The sequence below is a fragment of the Aptenodytes patagonicus genome, unplaced genomic scaffold, assembly GCF_965638725.1.
Source record: "Aptenodytes patagonicus unplaced genomic scaffold, bAptPat1.pri.cur scaffold_82, whole genome shotgun sequence".
Taxonomy (NCBI): Eukaryota; Metazoa; Chordata; class Aves; order Sphenisciformes; family Spheniscidae; genus Aptenodytes; species Aptenodytes patagonicus.
In genome coordinates this window covers 118,315-135,990 of record NW_027472030.1, presented here as the reverse complement: position 1 = coordinate 135,990, position 17,676 = coordinate 118,315, and the positions used below count along the sequence as shown (strand labels likewise).

At 49.5% G+C, this 17,676-nt stretch overlaps 1 protein-coding gene and 1 pseudogene across 1 annotated transcript; one reads left to right on the top strand and one right to left on the bottom strand.

The window, feature by feature from the left end:
* The first annotated feature begins 1,077 nt into the window (after nt 1-1,077).
* LOC143173459 (olfactory receptor 14C36-like) lies at nt 1,078-2,044 on the top strand (annotated as a pseudogene).
* A 9,003-nt stretch (nt 2,045-11,047) lies between these two features.
* LOC143173457 (olfactory receptor 14C36-like) lies at nt 11,048-11,983 on the bottom strand. The gene has a single exon (XM_076363724.1). The coding sequence runs from the start codon at nt 11,981-11,983 to the stop codon at nt 11,048-11,050; it is 936 nt and encodes a 311-aa protein (XP_076219839.1).
* Between the last annotated feature and the right edge of the window lie 5,693 nt (nt 11,984-17,676).

Genomic DNA, 17,676 nt, shown 5'->3' with positions numbered 1-17,676 from the left:
TGCAGCCAGAGCTCCAGAAGAGCAGTGGTGCATCTCTCCAGCCACGTGCCCATTTCTGTCTGCAGAGCAAAGGGACTGAGTGCAACTGCCTGGCAATGTAGATGCCTGGGATGTAGCATGAACAGCTAGGTAAGGAAAACACTTTCCTGTGTGCCTCCCCTCCCCTCCCCTCCCCTCCCCTCCCCTCCCCTCCCCTCCCCTCCCCTCCTCTCCTCTCCTCTCCTCTCCTCTCCTCTCCTCTCCTCTCCTCTCCTCTCCTCTCCTCTCCTCTCCTCTCCTCTTCTCTCCTCTCTCCTCTCCTCTCCTCTCCTCTCCTCTCCTCTCCTCTCCTCTCCTCTCCTCTCCTCTCCTCTCCTCTCCTCTCCTCTCCTCTCCTCTCCTCTCCCTTCCCCTCCCCTCTTCTCCTCTCCTTTCATCTCCTCTCCCAGCTAGACTGTTAACGTATTTTCCCTCGTTTCCCCACTTGACAGTGTTATTTTTATAGTTATCTTGTTCTTGCTGTCAGGCTCTCTGAGGATGGGAGTTTCATCTGCAGAGTCAAACACTGATCTTGTGGGGCCTTTCACAAACAATCCTCTTGCTTTGCAGGACTTGCTCTGTTGTCCCTGAGTGCAGCAGAAACGCTGAGGGTTTCTGACAGGCAAGAACACTCCTCAAGTGTTATGGAGGACAGCTGTAAAAAAACCAACACTCTCAAACTTCCTTTTGCAATCACCGTTACTTAGTAATTGAAGTGCAGATTTTCACAAGCCCTTCTGCATTAGGAGTGGTTTAATCTGAAAAATGTAAACATCAGGACTGGCCCCTGCCCCCACCCTTCCCATGAACCCACTGCTGCAGAGCACGGCTGACCCCTCTGGAGGCAGCAGGCAGAGGCCTTGCTCTTCATGACACAGCCAGCACAAACCAGAACTCCAGCCATGGAGATGAAGGAAGGTCTCCTAGAAAAGGAAAAGGGGCAGTGTGTAGCAGAGGGAAGGTCTTTGTGAAATGCCTTTGATTTTGCTCAGACAAGACTCTCCTAACTCTTTACTGCCTTTTCCTCCTTGAACAGGGCTGAATGACCAGTGGCAGCAAATGTCCAATGGCAGCTCCATCATGCAGTTCCTCCTCCTGGCATTCACAGACACATGGGAGCTGCAGCTGTTGCACAGAATGCCAGGCTTTTCCTGGACATCTACCTGTCTATCCTCCTGGGCAACAGCCTCATCATCACCGTTGTAGCCTGCAACTACCACCTCCACACACCCATGTACTTCTTCCTCCTCAACCTCTCCCTCATTGACCTGGGCTCCATCTCTACCATTGTCCTGAAATCCATGGCCAATTCCCTCTGGGAAACAAGGACCATCTCTTACTCAGGATGTGCTGTCCAGGTCTTTTGCTTTCTCTTCTTAATTGTAGGGGAGTATATTGTCTTCTCACCGTCATGGCCTACGACCGCTACGTTGCCATCTGCAAACCCCTGCACTACGGGACCCTCCTGGGCAGCAGAGCTTGTGCCAAAATGGCAGCAGCTGCCTGGGGCAGTGGTGTCCTCAATGCTGTGCTTCACACTGCCAATACATTTTCACTACCACTCTGCCAAGGCAATGCTGTGGACCAGTTTTTCTGTGAAATCCCCCAGATCCTCAAGCTCTCCTGCTCAGACTCCTACCTCAGGGAAGTTGGGCTTCTTGTGGTTAGTCTTTCTGTAGCTTTAGGGTGTTTTGTTTTCATCGTGCTGTCCTACTTGCAGATCTTCAGGGCTGTGCTGAGGGTCCCCTCTGAGCAGGGACGGCACAAAGCCTTTTCCACGTGCCTCCCTCACTTGGCTGTCGTCTCCATGTTTGCTAGCACTGCCATGGTTGCCTACCTGAAGCCCCCTTCCATCTCCTCCCCATCCCTGGATCTGATGGTGACAGTCCTGTACTCAGTGATACCTCCAGCAGTGAACCCCCTCATCTACAGCATGAGGAACAAGGAGCTCAAGCATGCCATTAAGAAGGTGATTTCATGGATGTTTCTCAATAGTGATAAATTTCCCATCTGTCTCCACAAATGACTCGCAGGGTGTCGCATTGCACACCTGTAATTTGGGGGGGTTGTGTTATTGTTATCATCACCATTATACTTATTGTCATTATTGCTATCATTCTCATTTTGTGGTAATTTTTGGTTGTTATGTTCCTACATAAATGTTTGGATTCACCTCGTTTCTACTGAGGAATTAACCTGCTCTGTCACACGTGGAGCCTGTGTCAAAGTGTGTTTAATGCTGGGTCAGAGCTAACCCCTCCTAGCACCTCTGTAATAAAGAGGGATCTCCCAAGCACAGTGCCTGGAGACTCAACTTGTCTTCCAAGGCTGGTGCCAAGAATAGGCATGAGCAACTGCACCCCAAAAGGGCCTGTTGCTCCATGGGTTCAGGAGCAAACAGCTCACTGTCATAGTGTGACCTGTTAGAGATCAAGGGTTGGATTTAGGACTCACCTGTTGGTGTCTGGTGACAGTGATGATGGTGAATGTTCACTCAAGTACATACCCAGGGCTGTCTCACGTGTGACATGCAGATCATGTCCTTAAGCAGGGGAGTCTGGAGCTTCCTGGAGAGCCCAGAGGATCTCCATGTACTGTGTGTGCCTGGGGTGGGCAGTGAATGAAGCCCCACAAAGTGGTGGAGTCACCCAAAGGGAAAGTGCTAAACCCAGGTATCTGCAGGGAAATAAGGACACTGCAATCCCAGAGCAGGCAGTGGGGACCCCACAGGCACAAGGAAGGGAGGCTGGAAAGTGATTTATGTCACCTTCAGGCAACGGCTGAACACATCTCGTGTCCTTGGAAGTACACCATAGTCCCTTAAACCACCTGCCATATCCACAGATCTCCTGGGAAGGGGGATTAGCAGCAGTGACCCCCATCCAGCTTGGGGCCATATGAGGAGTATCAGGAGGGGGCCAGGAATGTCCAGCCAAATCAGAGGATGGATGGGAAGAGATCAGATGGGGGGTGACCTGTTCTAGAAATTGCCTTAAATAGAAAAATGCTGGTGTTCAGCTAATCCAAGGCAAAGTCCGGACTTTAGGGTACCCTTAAACGTCTCAGACATGCATTTGTAAAGTTGATTTTCTCACTATGGGAGGCTGAACATGCTATGTTTTTTCAGTCAGGAGAAAAGAAGGCTTTGGGGAGACCATATAACATCCTTCCCACACCTACCAGGAGGTAACCAGGAGGGATTATGCTCCTCACTGCTGTACATGACTGGGGGACGAGGGCCAATGTGCAGTGAGAAGGTTTCCCAGAATTGGTGCCATCTCTGTCTTTGGAGGTTTTCAGGCCCAAAATGAATAAATTCCTGTCAAAACTGCTGTGACCTGATAGCTGACCCTGCTGTGAGCAGGAGGTTGGACTAGAGACCTCCTGAGATCACTTCCAGCCCAAGCAAATCTGTGTTTTCATCCACTATGGATCTTCCCTTGATGCTGGTATTCAAAGCACTCAGACTCCCCACTCGCCACTGACCATGGAAATAAGTCAATATATAAGCGTAAATATGCTCAGATCAAGTGCAGCTTTCTTGTCCCACTCCAGTCAGTCTTTCTTGGGTGAAGGGCTGCTTGGCAGGTACCCCAGAACAGTCTTGATCATATCCTTGGCTTCACCTTGTATTTTCTTTTTCCATGTTTTGCCCTTCCCAAGTTCTTCCCTTTGATCATCCTCATGCCCTGCTGTACAATCAGCACACCTCTGCTTACCCTTTCCTCATTGAACCTGGTTTTGCTTGCATTGTACCTTCATTTGGTGTTTCTGGCATGGTCACCATGGTAATACCTACTACCTTGGGCAGCAATTTCATTTAACTAGTATCTATCTCCATCTTCATCTAGACGTTAATAGCTGACACAATGGAGCTTCAGTCCAACCAGACCTTGAGAAATGGATTTGGTCAATAGAAACCTCTAGACGTTTCCCAAGGAGAAGGGATCTTCTGATGTTCTGCGCCAGGGGGCAGAACAACCCCATACATCAAGGCAGACTCAGACCTGACTGGATGAGGAGCAACCTCAAGGACCATGGGCATTACGAGGGATGCCATACAAGTCAGTGGTGCTAAATGTGAATATGGCCATGTGCCTATCGGGCTGCACTGGGAGGAGCATGGCCACCCAGACAAGGGGAGGTATTCCCCTTGACTTGGCACTCGTGTGGCCACATCTGGAATAGTGTGTCCTGGTGTGGGGCTCCCGTTCAGGAGGAGTGTGGAGGAATTGGAGAGGGTCCAGAGGAGATCTGCCAAGATGGGTTTGGGGGCCATGTATGGAAAGGCTGAGAGAGGCTGAGGAAAGGCTTCTTAGGCCTGTTGAAACAGAGGCTCAGGGTAGTGTAGTAGTAGCTTGAGGAAGCTTGAAAGTTGCTCACAGAGATGACTGCATGTTTTTCTGGCAGTGAGAAAGAGTATGAGGAAGGAAAACCACCAGGAACTGCAGCTTTGGAAATCCAGACTGAACAGGAGGAGGAAGAAATGTCATTCAAAAGGTAGTGCTGTGCTGCTACAGGTGACTGAGAGGGAATCTGGGATCAGCCCATTGCTTTGTATTTCAAGGAACAGCCAGTGAGGATGGAGAGAAATCAGTGAAGGTAAGGATGGGTGCTGGGGTGAGAGCAAGGTGAGGAAGTGGGTGGGTTGTCTACAGCCTGCAGGGAAACAGGCACAGGTGTGGGACAGTGTAGGACAGCATAGGACAGCCTGCAGTGGAGATGGCCGAGGGTGCTGGCAAGGCTGGAGGGCTCCAGCAGAACCGAGGTCTTTGTCCCCTTGGCTATGGCTGATGTCTCTGCCACCAAGGCCTATGATGAAACACATTGTTCTCATGGCACTGGAGCCTCATTTCCTCCTTGAATCCCTCAGGGAGTCTGGGAGGTGTCATACCTTTGTCCTTCATTTGGCATCACAAAGCCCATATCCTACTGCCCCAGGAAGCCCGAGCCATGCGTGAGGACAGGATCTCCCTTCCCCAAGCTGGGGGTGGTCAGGGCTTGGCATTTGGCTTGATAAATATATGAAGGCTTTACTCAGCATCAGAGCCACCTGCACAGTGCCTCTGCCCACGTCTCACCGCTGCCTCCAATTTTCTGTACTGATGAGTCCATGGGGAGACTTTGTCAGTAATGGCCCTCAGTGGGGACAATTAATACTCCAAGAAACTTCAGCATTTCCTTCTGACTTTGCCTTCTCAAGCAGTTTGTTCAATCTCCTCTCAGTATCTGAGATTCATGGATTTAGGACCAAATACACCACGGGGCTCATTACAATCCCATAATTTTCTTCAAGTCTTCAAGACTTGTATAGCTAATTGGAGAGGCTTCAGGAGAGTAGTGAATGATGAAGATTTCAATGACCATTTAATAAGAAAAGATTTTTGCTTTTTAAGGGTATTTTTATAATTTTCACTTTACAGAAGTGATAGCAGCATGCTCCAACTGATATTTATCCAGAGGGTCTCCTAAGGAGGTCTGGGTGGGCAGGAAAAGCAGTCTCCTTGAGGCCAGACACTATCAACAAACTTCCTCCTCACTTTCCCAACCCCACCATTTTTGTCATCTGCCCCCTGGGACTTGCATCACTTTTCCTTACATCGGACTTTTCCACTGAAGTCTGCAGCTTCAGTGTGATGCTTCAGCTCCTTTTCACCAACTCCCACATGCTTTCCTCAGCGAACTGCCTGCACACAGGCACAGAAGGATTCCTCGTCATTGTTAACAAACAAAAGTTACACACAATACAATTTAATGAACAGTAAAATGCTCCTTAACTGTATGCTAAGTCCCAGCTGCATCTAATGATGTCTACCTTCCACAAGGGATAGCCGTACAAGATCTTTTTTAGGCAGGGAGATAGGAAAGGCTAGATACAAACATAATGGAGTAGATTAAAGAGTAAATTAGGCTTCTGAGAGATAGGGCAAGCTTCTAACTCCCTGAAGCTCAAAGCAGCAACTAGTTGGGAGATGTCCAAATGAACAAAAAGGAAGGGGAAGAGGAAATCTGGAAAGCAATGGGAAGGGCACATGTCCAGATAGTCTGCTGAAAAGATGCCCTCTTACATATGGTCCTTTAATCAGGACAGGTGGGAACACCTGAAAGATGAGGTAGATTAAATATGCAGCGTAACAGCAGAGTACTGGTAGTGCAAGTACAGGGGGAGATCAATATTTCTTCTCCTATGATTAATACACTTCCTGGAAATTCCCATTCTGGCATGGTGGAAAAACATTGCCATTTTATTAAAAGTACTCAATTGTTTCAGCTGATGAATATGTATTCAAATTCTTTTAAACATTGAAAAAAGTTATTCACCTTTCCAGGCAGACCTCAGCTGTCTGACCATAAACATCCGGTGCCACTTTTCGGGGCCCCAGTGTACCTTAGATGTTTTCCTGGGACTGGCAACTATCACAGAGGACCTGTGGGAGACCAGAGCCCTTCAGGAGCTGCAGGTGCAGCCTGGGCAGAGGGTCCCAGGGCATCGATGCTGGCACCAGGTGTCTGAGTTCCTGTAACTGAAGACATTTGTGTTCCACATCCAAACTCGGTTCTGAACACCTTTCTTTTTCAAAGAAAGAAAAAAGACACACAATTCCCCCAAAGACCAGTGTATTAAAACAACAGAAAACAAAACAATTTTAAAAGCTTTGATTTAGATCACATATTTGTTTCATTTTTATTGACATTAATTAGTGTATGTCAGGCTAACAGCATTAAGAGAAGATTATTTTGTGTCTTACACAGAGCCCCATGCCCCCAAAACAGTCCCTGCCCAGGACTGTCCATGACACTCCTCAGTCAGACACTCACACTGAGGTGTCGACCTCTCTTCACTGGTTTAGGTGTTGTTTCAGATGGTCACATACAGCATAGGCAGATTCATGCCCCGTAAACATCTGCTCTGTACCCATCTGTCCTGGTTTCGGTAGGGATAGAGTTAATTTCCTTCCTAGTAGCTGGTACAGTGTTTTGGATTTAGGATGAGAACAAAGTTGATAACACACCGATGTTTTAGTTGTTGCTAGGTAATGCTTACACTAGCCAAGGACTTTTTAGTTTTCCATGCTCTATCGACTGAGAAGGCTGGAGGTGCACAAGAAGCTGGGAGGGGGCACAGCCAAACTGGCCAAAGGGACACTCCATACCATGGGACGTCATGCTCAGTACCTAAACTGGGGAAAGCTGGCCGGGGGGGCCGCTGCTCGGGGACTGTCTGGGCATTGGTTGGCGGGTGGTGAGCAATTGTACTGTGCATCACTTGCTTTGTGTATTATTATTATTATTATTATTATTATTATTATTATTATTATCATATTACTATTATTATGATTTTATTTCAATTATTAAACTGTTTTTTATCTCAACCCACGAGTTTTTTCTCACTTGTGCTCTTCCAATTCTCTCCCCCATCCCACCGGGTGGGGGAGAGTGAGCGAGTGGCTGCGTGGTGCTTAGTTGCCGACTGAGATTAAACCACGACAGTCCTTTTGGGCCTTAGCGCGGGCACCCGCTCGGCATAGCGCACTGCAGCCCAGAACTCCTGGGCTCAAGCGATCCGGCGGGGATTTCTAGGGGAAAAAAGAGCACAATGCAGATTATACAAATCAATATCGAGAACAGAGAAACCAACATTGTGACCCACAACTATTAACAGATATAAGTTCCTTAATACACTCCGGTTAATCTGGTATTATCTCAAACCCTTCGAGCCCCACGTTGGGCGCCAAAAAGGACTGTCATGGTTTAATCTCAGTCGGCAACTAAGCACCACGCAGCCGCTCGCTCACTCCCCCCCACCCGGTGGGATGGGGGAGAGAATTGGAAGAGCACAAGTGAGAAAAAACTCGTGGGTTGAGATAAAAAACAGTTTAATAATTGAAATAAAATCATAATAATAGTAATATGATGATAATAATAATAATAATAATAATAATAATAATAATAATAATACACAAAGCAAGTGATGCACAGTACAATTGCTCACCACCCGCCAACCAATGCCCAGACAGTCCCCGAGCAGCGGCCCCCCCGGCCAGCTTTCCCCAGTTTAGGTACTGAGCATGACGTCACATGGTATGGAATGTCCCTTTGGCCAGTTTGGCTGTGCCCCCTCCCAGCTTCTTGTGCACCTCCAGCCTTCTCAGTCGATAGAGCATGGAAAACTAAAAAGTCCTTGGCTAGTGTAAGCGTTACCTAGCAACAACTAAAACATCGGTGTGTTATCAACTTTGTTCTCATCCTAAATCCAAAACACTGTACCAGCTACTAGGAAGGAAATTAACTCTATCCCTGCCGAAACCAGGACACCATCAGAAATAGGGCCTGAGGGTCATAAGATAGCTTGGGTTGGAAGGGACCTCAGTAGGTTTGTAGTCCAACCTGCCAGAAACAGGGTCAGACCAGGCTGTTCAAGAATTGATCCAGTCAAATTTTGAAAACCTCCAAGGAGAGAGACTGCACAGCCTCTGGGTGACCTGTACCAATGCTTGGCTGAGCAATTTTCTCCTTATGTCCAGGATGAACTTCTTTTTCATCTTCCACATGTTGTCTTTTATCTTCCCAACATGCACCATGGTGAAGGGCCTGGCTCTTCATAACCTCCTCACAGGTATTGGCAGGCTGCGATGAGGTCCCCCTCAGCCTTTCCTTCTCCAAACTGGACAAGCTCAGCTCCCTCAGACTCTCCTCACAGACCAGGTGCTCCAGCCCTCTACCATCTTGGGCCCTTCACTGAACCCTCTCCATCTTGCTGACATCTTTCCTGTACTGGGGATCTGAAATCTGGATGCAGTAACCTGGATAATCCCCTCCCTCAATCTCCTGGCTGTGCCCCTGGTCATACAGCCCAGGATGTTGTTGGTCTCCCTTGTTGCCAGGGCACATGACTGCCTCCTGTCCAGCTTGCTGCCCAACAAGACCCTTCCATAGGATGCCCCCATCCTGTGACATTTCCAGGCTTAGTCCCCTGTGGGGGCAGAAGCTAGCAATTGTATTTGTTGGATTTCATTAAGTTCCTGCCAATACAGTGTCCTCCTCCTTGAACACTTTCACTGAGCACAGAGGCCCGGAGACCTTTTCAGTAAAGGCTCAGGCAAAGCATGCATTGAGTCAGCCCCATCTGTGTCTGCTGTTATTAAATCACCCTCCTCATTCAGCAACAGCCCTACATTTTCCTTGTTCAGCTTTGGTCTCTAACAAGTGATCGAAGCTCTTCTTTTTGCTCTTGACTTTCCTTGCAGACACCAACTCCAGGTGAGCTTTGGCTTTCCCAAAATCATACCTGCACAGCAATGGCAATGCATATAGATTCCTTGTATATACCTGTCCTTGTTGTAACCTCCTGGCAGCTGCTTCATGGCCCCTGACAGCACCCTGTCCCTGCCGCACTGCCCCAGATATCATCCTACGGCCCCATTGCGCAGGCACAGCATGGAAGAGGCTGTGTTCAGGAGTGTGGAAAGGTCCTCCCCATTACAATACCAATGACAGTCCTCAGTTCCCTATCCCCCCATAACCATCCTACTTTTGCAACTTTCCTCAGTGACCAGGCCCTGCCCTGCCCTGGCTCTGTCCCATGTGAGTCTTCGCAGACAGCCCTGTTCCATGGTCTGCTGTGGTCGGGGCCAAGAGAGAGGCTGGGCGTGTCTGGACATTCTCCTGATACAGGTGCTGAACCCAGCAGGAGGATGGAGATGGCTTCACAGCAAGACTCACCCAAAAACCTGGGGTGAGTGAACACAGATAGAAATTGCTAGTATGAGAGGCTGGAGGTGACAAATGCCCTGGGCCAACTTCCCAATCTATCCATGTGTCCAAGGGCACAGACTGGCCTCCTCTCTTCTGCACCTGCATATCTCAGCTCCCTTCCATGAACCCTGGCTCTGCACCACAAACCCACTGGTGCATGTCCTCACCCTGCATGGTCACACAATTCAGCTACCTTTGGTGTTTTCCTCTCCTGAGCACTTTCCAGGCCAGCCCAGCCCCTGCCTGGCTCTCGCCACCTCCCCTGCCCTCTCCCCAGCCTAGCACAGCAGCGCAGTCTGGTCTGGCCCCATGGCAGTGCCCACTGCAAGGTGCTGCAGAACTCCAGACGTTCACACCAGAGCCCCAGCCCCTCTGAAGGGCACAGCAGCTCCTGGGGGAAAGAGAGGGGTGTCATTCCCACATCAGCCCCAGACTAGGGGATGGCCATGATATGAGGATACGGAGGCCAGTGTCTCCCTGTGTCTCCTGCCTCCAAGAGATCCTTATTGCCCACTGCTGGGAGCTCCTCTGTGCCAGCATAAGACTCCTGGCCTTGGGGCTCCTAAGGCTGCTTATACTGCCCCAGCAACAGAGCAGCCTGCCCCAAGCCAGTGCATGCAGAAATAGGTTTCTCTTTGTCATTTATTTCCTTGTAGAAGCACAGAGTTGTTCCTATGCTCTTCCCCAGGGTCGTCCCTGCCACCAGAGCCTCTCTTGCTGGCCTCTCTTGCCCCCTCCTTGTTATCACTGCAGGGCCCCATGCTGACAGTATTGCTTGCCAGAGCGAGCAGGCTGTGGTGCCTGAAAGCCACAGGGAGACAGTCCTAGGCAGATCCCTTTTGATCATTCACCATCTCGACGGGGACTGGGCACCCACATGTGAAAATTCAGTCCAGGCCTCCATCCGTAACACATCACCCACTGCCCTCCTCTCCTGAGCCCATGGAGAACCCAAGCACAGCAGCACAGCCTCGTGGGGGACAATTTCTTCAGCTTTTTTTTCACTTCAGCTTTGGAAGAAGAGGCCAACCTCCAGACACCAGCACTGACAAAATCCCCTTTTATTACAGGATTGTGACATGGGAGACCAGCTGTACCATCACGCCAGAGGTGTACAAGGGCCTCTGTGTCAGGCCAACTCAGTTCATGCCTCTGGAGAAGTGCAGTGAATGTAGAAATTCCTGGAAAACCAGGATTATTACAGATAAAATGCGAAAAGCACAGGAGGTTTCTAAGATAAGTTTGAAATCACTTCAGAAGAGACATGGGCAGCTTATTGCTGCTGAAAGACAACTGATTGAAACAGCTTCTTCAGTGCATCTTTGAGCTCCTGGTTCCTCATGCTGTAGATGAGGGGGTTCACTGCTGGAGGCACCACTGAGTACAGGACTGCCATCAGCAGATCCATGGATGGGGAGGAGATGGAAGGGGGCTTCAGGTAGGCAAACAGGCCAGAGCTGATAAACACGGAGACGACAGCCAAGTGAGGGAGGCATGTGGAAAAGGCTTTGTGCCGTCCCTGCTCAGAGGGGACCCTCAGCACAGCCCTGAAGATCTGCAAGTAGGACAGCACGATGAAAACAAAACACCCTAAAGCTACAGAAAGACTAACCACAAGAAGCCCAACTTCCCTGAGGTAGGAGTCTGAGCAGGAGAGCTTGAGGATCTGGGGGATTTCACAGAAAAACTGGTCCACAGCATTGCCTTGGCAGAGTGGTATTGAAAATGCATCGGCAGTGTGAAGCACAGCATTGAGGAAACCACTGCCCCAGGCAGCTGCTGCCATTTTGGCACAAGCTCTGCTGCCCAGGAGGGTCCCGTAGTGCAGGGGTTTGCAGATGGCAACGTAGCGGTCGTAGGCCATGACGGTGAGAAGACAATACTCCCCTACAATTAAGAAGAGAAAGCAAAAGACCTGGACAGCACATCCTGAGTAAGAGATGGTCCTTGTTTCCCAGAGGGAATTGACCATGGATTTCGGGACAACGGTGGAGATGGAGCCCAGGTCAAGGAGGGAGAGGTTGAGGAGGAAGAAGTACATGGGGGTATGGAGGCGGTCATCACAGGCTATGGCTGTGATGATGAAGCCATTGCCCAGGAGGGCAGCCAGGTAGATGCCCAGGAAAAGCCAGAAGTGCAACAGCTGCAGCTCCCGCGTGTCTGCAAATGCCAGGAGGAGGAACTGGGTGATGGAGCTGCCGTTCGACATTTGGTCCCTCCAGAACTCAGGTGCTGTCCAGGGAGGAAAAGACATTGACAATTTAGGGCAGGCTTCTCTGAGAAAACCTCTTCTGTTTCTTACAGAAACCTCTCATATCACCTCTCTTCTTCTCAAGACTCCCTTCATGTTTCTTCCTCCCTTAAGTTCTGATTTGTAATGTCTGAGTGTTGCATGAGGAGCAGGGGCCTCAACTGATTGCTCCCCAGGAGTAAGACCTGCTCTACAGCAACTTGTACACTGAAGTGGCAAAAAACCCCGTATATCGAGGAGTTCACTGAGGATGGACACCCTGGGCTGAGTGCAGGAGCCTGGATACAGTGATCCTGTGGGAATAGTCTTCATGTCCTGCAGGGAGAGATTAAATTAGTACTCAGGCCCCCTGGCTCTGGAAAAGTGCCCTGGGAGGGATTTCTCTTTTATCATTTTACCCTTCTAAACAGAGGTGCCCGGGTCTGGTTCAACCACCACTGAGACATACCCTGCCCACCCATCAATTTACCACCCTCCTGGTGGTAAATGATCATAAGATGGCAGGCATGATCACAAGAGAGCAGCAGGTGTGGACTATCACTATGTGCACATCCTCCCTCAGGAGAGGTGCACCCATCATGGAGGAAGGCTGCTCGGCGTCTTCCTGCCCTGTGCTCCAGATGATGGGCTGTAGCACAGCAATTTAGTGATACGCTTCATTTTTAGATGCCCTTGTCACATTGGGAGAAGTGTTTGTTGAAGAGGTAGAAATCCTCAGCTTCTGGATTTCTCTCAGCATGAACACTAATGAGCTATGAGAGGCAAAAGGGTTCCCTGTGCCTTAGTGCAGAGTCAGGAGAGCTGGTCTCTATCAGTCCTGTTCCCAGCTGCCCCATTCTGCCTCTCTCAGCTGGAAGATGATCACACTCAGAAGTTACTCTAAAAAAACAACAACCTAGAGAGAGCAGGGGTTTCCAGATCCAAAGGGTGGCTCTCCAAACTCCTCTCTTTCATTATCAGCCTAGATGTGCAGGGAGTGACACAGAACGACTGTGTCTCATCTCACTCAGATGACCAGACCAAGCACTCTGGGGTGTTGTGTCCACACCTGACTGAGGTCTCAACACTCCCTCTCTAGCCAAGAGCACGCAGGGCTCATATCATCCGACCAGCTACCCATGCTGGAAAAAGCCCAGCAGCATTTCCACAGCCTCAGTATCTTCACTGCTTCACTTGTCAGGCTCTTCGATAGCACAGAGATGCTATGGGAGCACTGCACCCTTGTGGAGAACAGCTTGACATGACACTGCAGGGAGACAGTCAAGTGTCCTGAGGTGGTGTGGCTTTCAGAGAGAGTCTGCTTATTTCCTAAACCCCATTGACTGCATTTCCCCAATGACAACAGATTAAAATACAGGGAGGCAGTAAAAGATGGGATCTTCTGAAGGGACAGTTGGCGCATTCTCCGCCCCTACACACTGCATTGCTTGGGGTCCCAGAAGTCAGAAGGGGGCTGGGACACCTAATTCCCATGCAGACACATCTGTGGCAGGATGGTCAGGGTCAGGGTCTGAACTGCAGCTGAAACCCCCATCCCCAGAGTGCCTGAAAACAATAACAGCAGCAGCATGGGCAGGTGGAGAAACATGGAGAAATACCATGATGCTCATGCCGAGGAAGGCAAAGAGGCAAACACTCTGGAAAGTCATTACCTTACCCAGCTGTGCACACTTCCCCAGACATTGGCACTGCTGGGCAGTCACTCTAAGCCCTCTGTCATGCAGGAGGAAACAGGCATGTGTAAGGAGAGAGGCACCTCTTCTCTGCTAAAGCTCTGGCTGCAGAGGAGGCAGCTCATGCCCTGGCCACCACTGTCTTCATGGTAGAAGCTGTTGTGGGTGAGACAGGGGACCAGGGAGCTTGCTCAGGGGAAGGCATCTACACTGGAGGAACTGACAGGGAGTTGCCCAAATCCACCCACCACAGCACTTTTGACAGCACTTTCTTCTCCTCCCCTGACATATCTCCTCTGCCTGGAGCTGTTTGTGCCTGTAGCTGTTTCTCTGTCTTTTCCCATCACACTCGCTCTGCACTGCAGAAACCTCCCAGGGGCAAGACACTGCCCAGGGGCACCTCTGTGTCTGTAGGAGCTAAGGAGCAGGTCACAGGAATCCTGATGTGTCTGTAAAAGGGAGGTTGTAACTGGAGGCAGTTGGGTTACGGTGCTTTGAGGTGCTTCTGACAGATTTATTCATCTCTCAGTGTAAGAGATTGGGAGTCTCAAAGCCTACTCTAGAGTGGAAACAAGAATTTCAACCTCCAGCTCAAAACTCAGACAACCAGGCAAAAAGTCAGGAAAGCTTCTTCTTTTTCCAGTAGCCCCTACCTTGATGTGCTTCTTGAAAAGTCTCCTCAGAAATGTCCTGGGGGCGATCTGGAGTCCTGAGCAGACCTGATTCCATGCAGCACCCTCCTGAAAGCAGAAGGACCCTGCCTTCCACCCACAGATTCTCCCCAGAGCCTCGTGGGGAGCTCCCTGGGCAGGCTGAATGTTGACCCCAGCAGGCAGCAGAGTTCCTGCCCCAGCACACGGCCCCCTAGGGTGCAGGGACCCTGCTCTGAAGGACAGCCCTGGGCACCCCTGGGTTCACACCTGGCTGCACACCCCTGCAGCCATCCCTGGGAGAAGGGAGCCATTGTGCCCTGTCCCTCTGACAGTGCGGAAAGGAAACCCTGCTCTGGATCATGTCCTCCTCCACACTAAGGAAACCCTGAGAGCCATCCTGCCAGATCATATCTGCCTGGGGATGTGCCACCTCTAAGACACCCCTCCAGGTTACTCATGCACCTTGCCCTGCTGCCAGAGACTTACCATGTGAAGGGCTGAGAAGATTTCTCCCCCAGTAACCTCTCTTCTGTCCTTCCACCCCAGACTGCCTTAATGTCCCTCTGCCCCACTCGTCTGCCTTTGGCAACATCCATTCAGTTCCCTCAGTCCTGCTGCCCTTTGCAGAGGAGATGCTCCTGGGCAGAGCTGTCTCTCTGCAGCGCTGCCAGGTTGCCATGAGCTCCCTCCATCCCAGAAGCCCATCCCAGCTCAGGAGCAGAGCACCAGCCCAAGGCATCACCTTCTCTGCCCCCTCTGGGCTCCCTTGAAGTGTCCCTGGGGCTGCAGGGGAACCTGATGTGAAAGAGACTGAAGTAATCACTGATGTTCCCTCCCTTAGCTGGGGAGAGACACTTATTTCCAGCAGTGTCATTTCTCCTATCAGAGACAGTTAGGTCAAAGAATCACCTTTTCTTGTCTTACTATTAGACAAGACACCCAGACAGTGACAAGGAGGGATCTCCTTTATTTGTGCTGAGGAAAGGGATTCAGCTGAGTCAATCAAGGCATCTCATCCTGGGTTTGTAATCCTGGGGCTGGAAGGGGACTCAGCTCCCTCCAAAGCCTGCCACAAACCTGCAGGAGGTGAGATTCCTCTTGCCTCAATTCAGGTGTGCACAAAATGGGCACCTGCATGTGAACTGCTTGTCTCAGCTCCCATGCTAATTAATGGAGGTGGAAGTCAGGAGTGAGCTGTTGAGATGCAAACACGTGGTAACATTTGAGGGGCAGGAAGTGATCCAAAATGTGTGCAGGTAACTGCAAGCTCTAATGGAGCAATTCTGAGGGATGGGACAGCATGTGAGCATCTTGGAGGCTGGTGAGAAATCCCTTTGGCCCAGCAGATGCCCACATTTAGTACAAGTGAACCTGTCCCTAACCTTTATTATGAACATAATCCTTATGTTCAGCTGATAGAGGTATTAATCTGAGCAAATCGAGTCATGTGCCAGAGAGAGAGTGCTCAGTCTCTCTCTTTCTCTTCTCCATTAGCTATATTTACTAGATGTCCAGTGACTATAATGGCAGTAGTCTCATGGACACCCCTACATTGCTTCACCTAATCCAGTCCAGCTGCTGAATTTATTAGCCAAATACAGGCCTTTGGTGCTAATTCAGATACCAAAACCATCCACCACAACTGGAGCACACAGCTGACAAGGGCAGTGCAGGACGTATGGACAGCTATCCCCATTCAGAGCTGGTACATAACAGATACCCCAGGTCATCTCAGACAGATTTGGTGCTTATGAGCAAGTGACTGATTCCCACCACTGCTGTGAGGCAAGGCCTGTCCCATCCCTATCCAGTAGGTGCAGGCAGTGCTTCTTCTGCATGCTTTAGTAATCCCCTGGATAATAAAATCAAGGAACAGGCCACTGATTTTCACACTGTTCCTGTGTCAAAGATTGTCTGTATCCAAGGACATTTTCAGCAGCACCTTGTCCTTCCTGGAGATCATCTTCACCTCTACCACAGGCCCTCTGGGCCTGCGGGACATCACAGAGTGCAAACACTATTTCTCTCTGGCCTGGTAGACAGCAGGGTTTGCTCTCTTTGTGCACACCTTATTTCAGCCGTACATTGCCATCTGCCATCTATGCCAGCATGTCTCTGCTCTGAAGCAAAGTCTTTGCTTATACATGGTCTTAGGCACTTGGTAGCAGGCTTCCCCATAGCAGGTGAGAGCTTGGCCCTGGTGCCACAGCTGAGGTGTACCAGTGCCTTCAGCCAGAGGCACGGACAGGAGGAGCTGGAACCCCATGTTCCATCACAGAGCTTTGACGTTGATGAAATAACTGCCAAGGCATGGTGGGAGAGTTTGCACAACTGGTGGTCTGCAATGGATAGGTACAGGAGAGAAAGGCTGGGAAGATCAGGCAGGATGTGTATGGAGATTCTCTATGGGATGGGCAACAGTTTGGGTAAGCCCTTGTGGTAAGGGACAGAGGAGAGGCCAGTTATGGTGATGTTGTGCTGGGAGATAAGGGTCTCCAGGGAGACCTTATAGCAGCCTTCCAGTACTTAAAGGGGGCCTACAGGAAAGATGGGGAAAGACTGTTTATCAGGGAGTGTAGTGATAGGACAAGGGATAATGGTTTTAAACTGAAAGAGGGTAGATTTAAATTAAGATATTAGGAAGAATTTCTTTACTGTGAGGTTCGTTAGACACTGGAACTGGTTGCCCAGAGATGTTGTGGATGCCCCCTCCCTGGAAGTGTTCAAAGTCAGGTTGGATGGGGCTTTGAGCAACCTGATCTAGTGGAAGGTGTCCATGCCCATGGCAGGGGCGTTGGAACTAGATGATCTTTAAGGTCCATTCCAACCCAAACCATTCTATGATCCTATGATTCTATGATTCTATAATAAAGAACCTGCAGTCAGGGTGAGGAAGTGGACCAAGTCTTACTTAAGCCATCTGAAGAAGTCTCCAGATCAATGACCAAAGTATAGAATTCAAATTATTATTATTTATTTAAAAATTATTATTTTTATAATAATATATTAAATATTATTATTAATATATAATAAAAATTATATAATATATTAATATATAATTATTAAATATTATATTTAATAACATATAATTATTAATATTATTATGATAATAATTATTTATAATAATATTATTATTTACAAAAAAATAAATAAATTAATTTTTAAAAGTCCCCATCTACAAGAAGGGCCGGAAGGAGGATCCGGGGAACTACAGGCCTGTCAGCCTGACCTCGGTGCCGGGGGAGATTATGGAGCGGTTCATCTTGAGGGTGCTCACAAGGCATGAGCGGGACAACCAGGGGATCAGGCCCAGCCAGCACGGATT

What these genes read in the sequence shown, in the direction of transcription:
- LOC143173457 (XM_076363724.1), bottom strand. Translation starts at nt 11,983, where the DNA reads ATGTCGAACGGCAGCTCCATCACCCAGTTCCTCCTCCTGGCATTTGCA.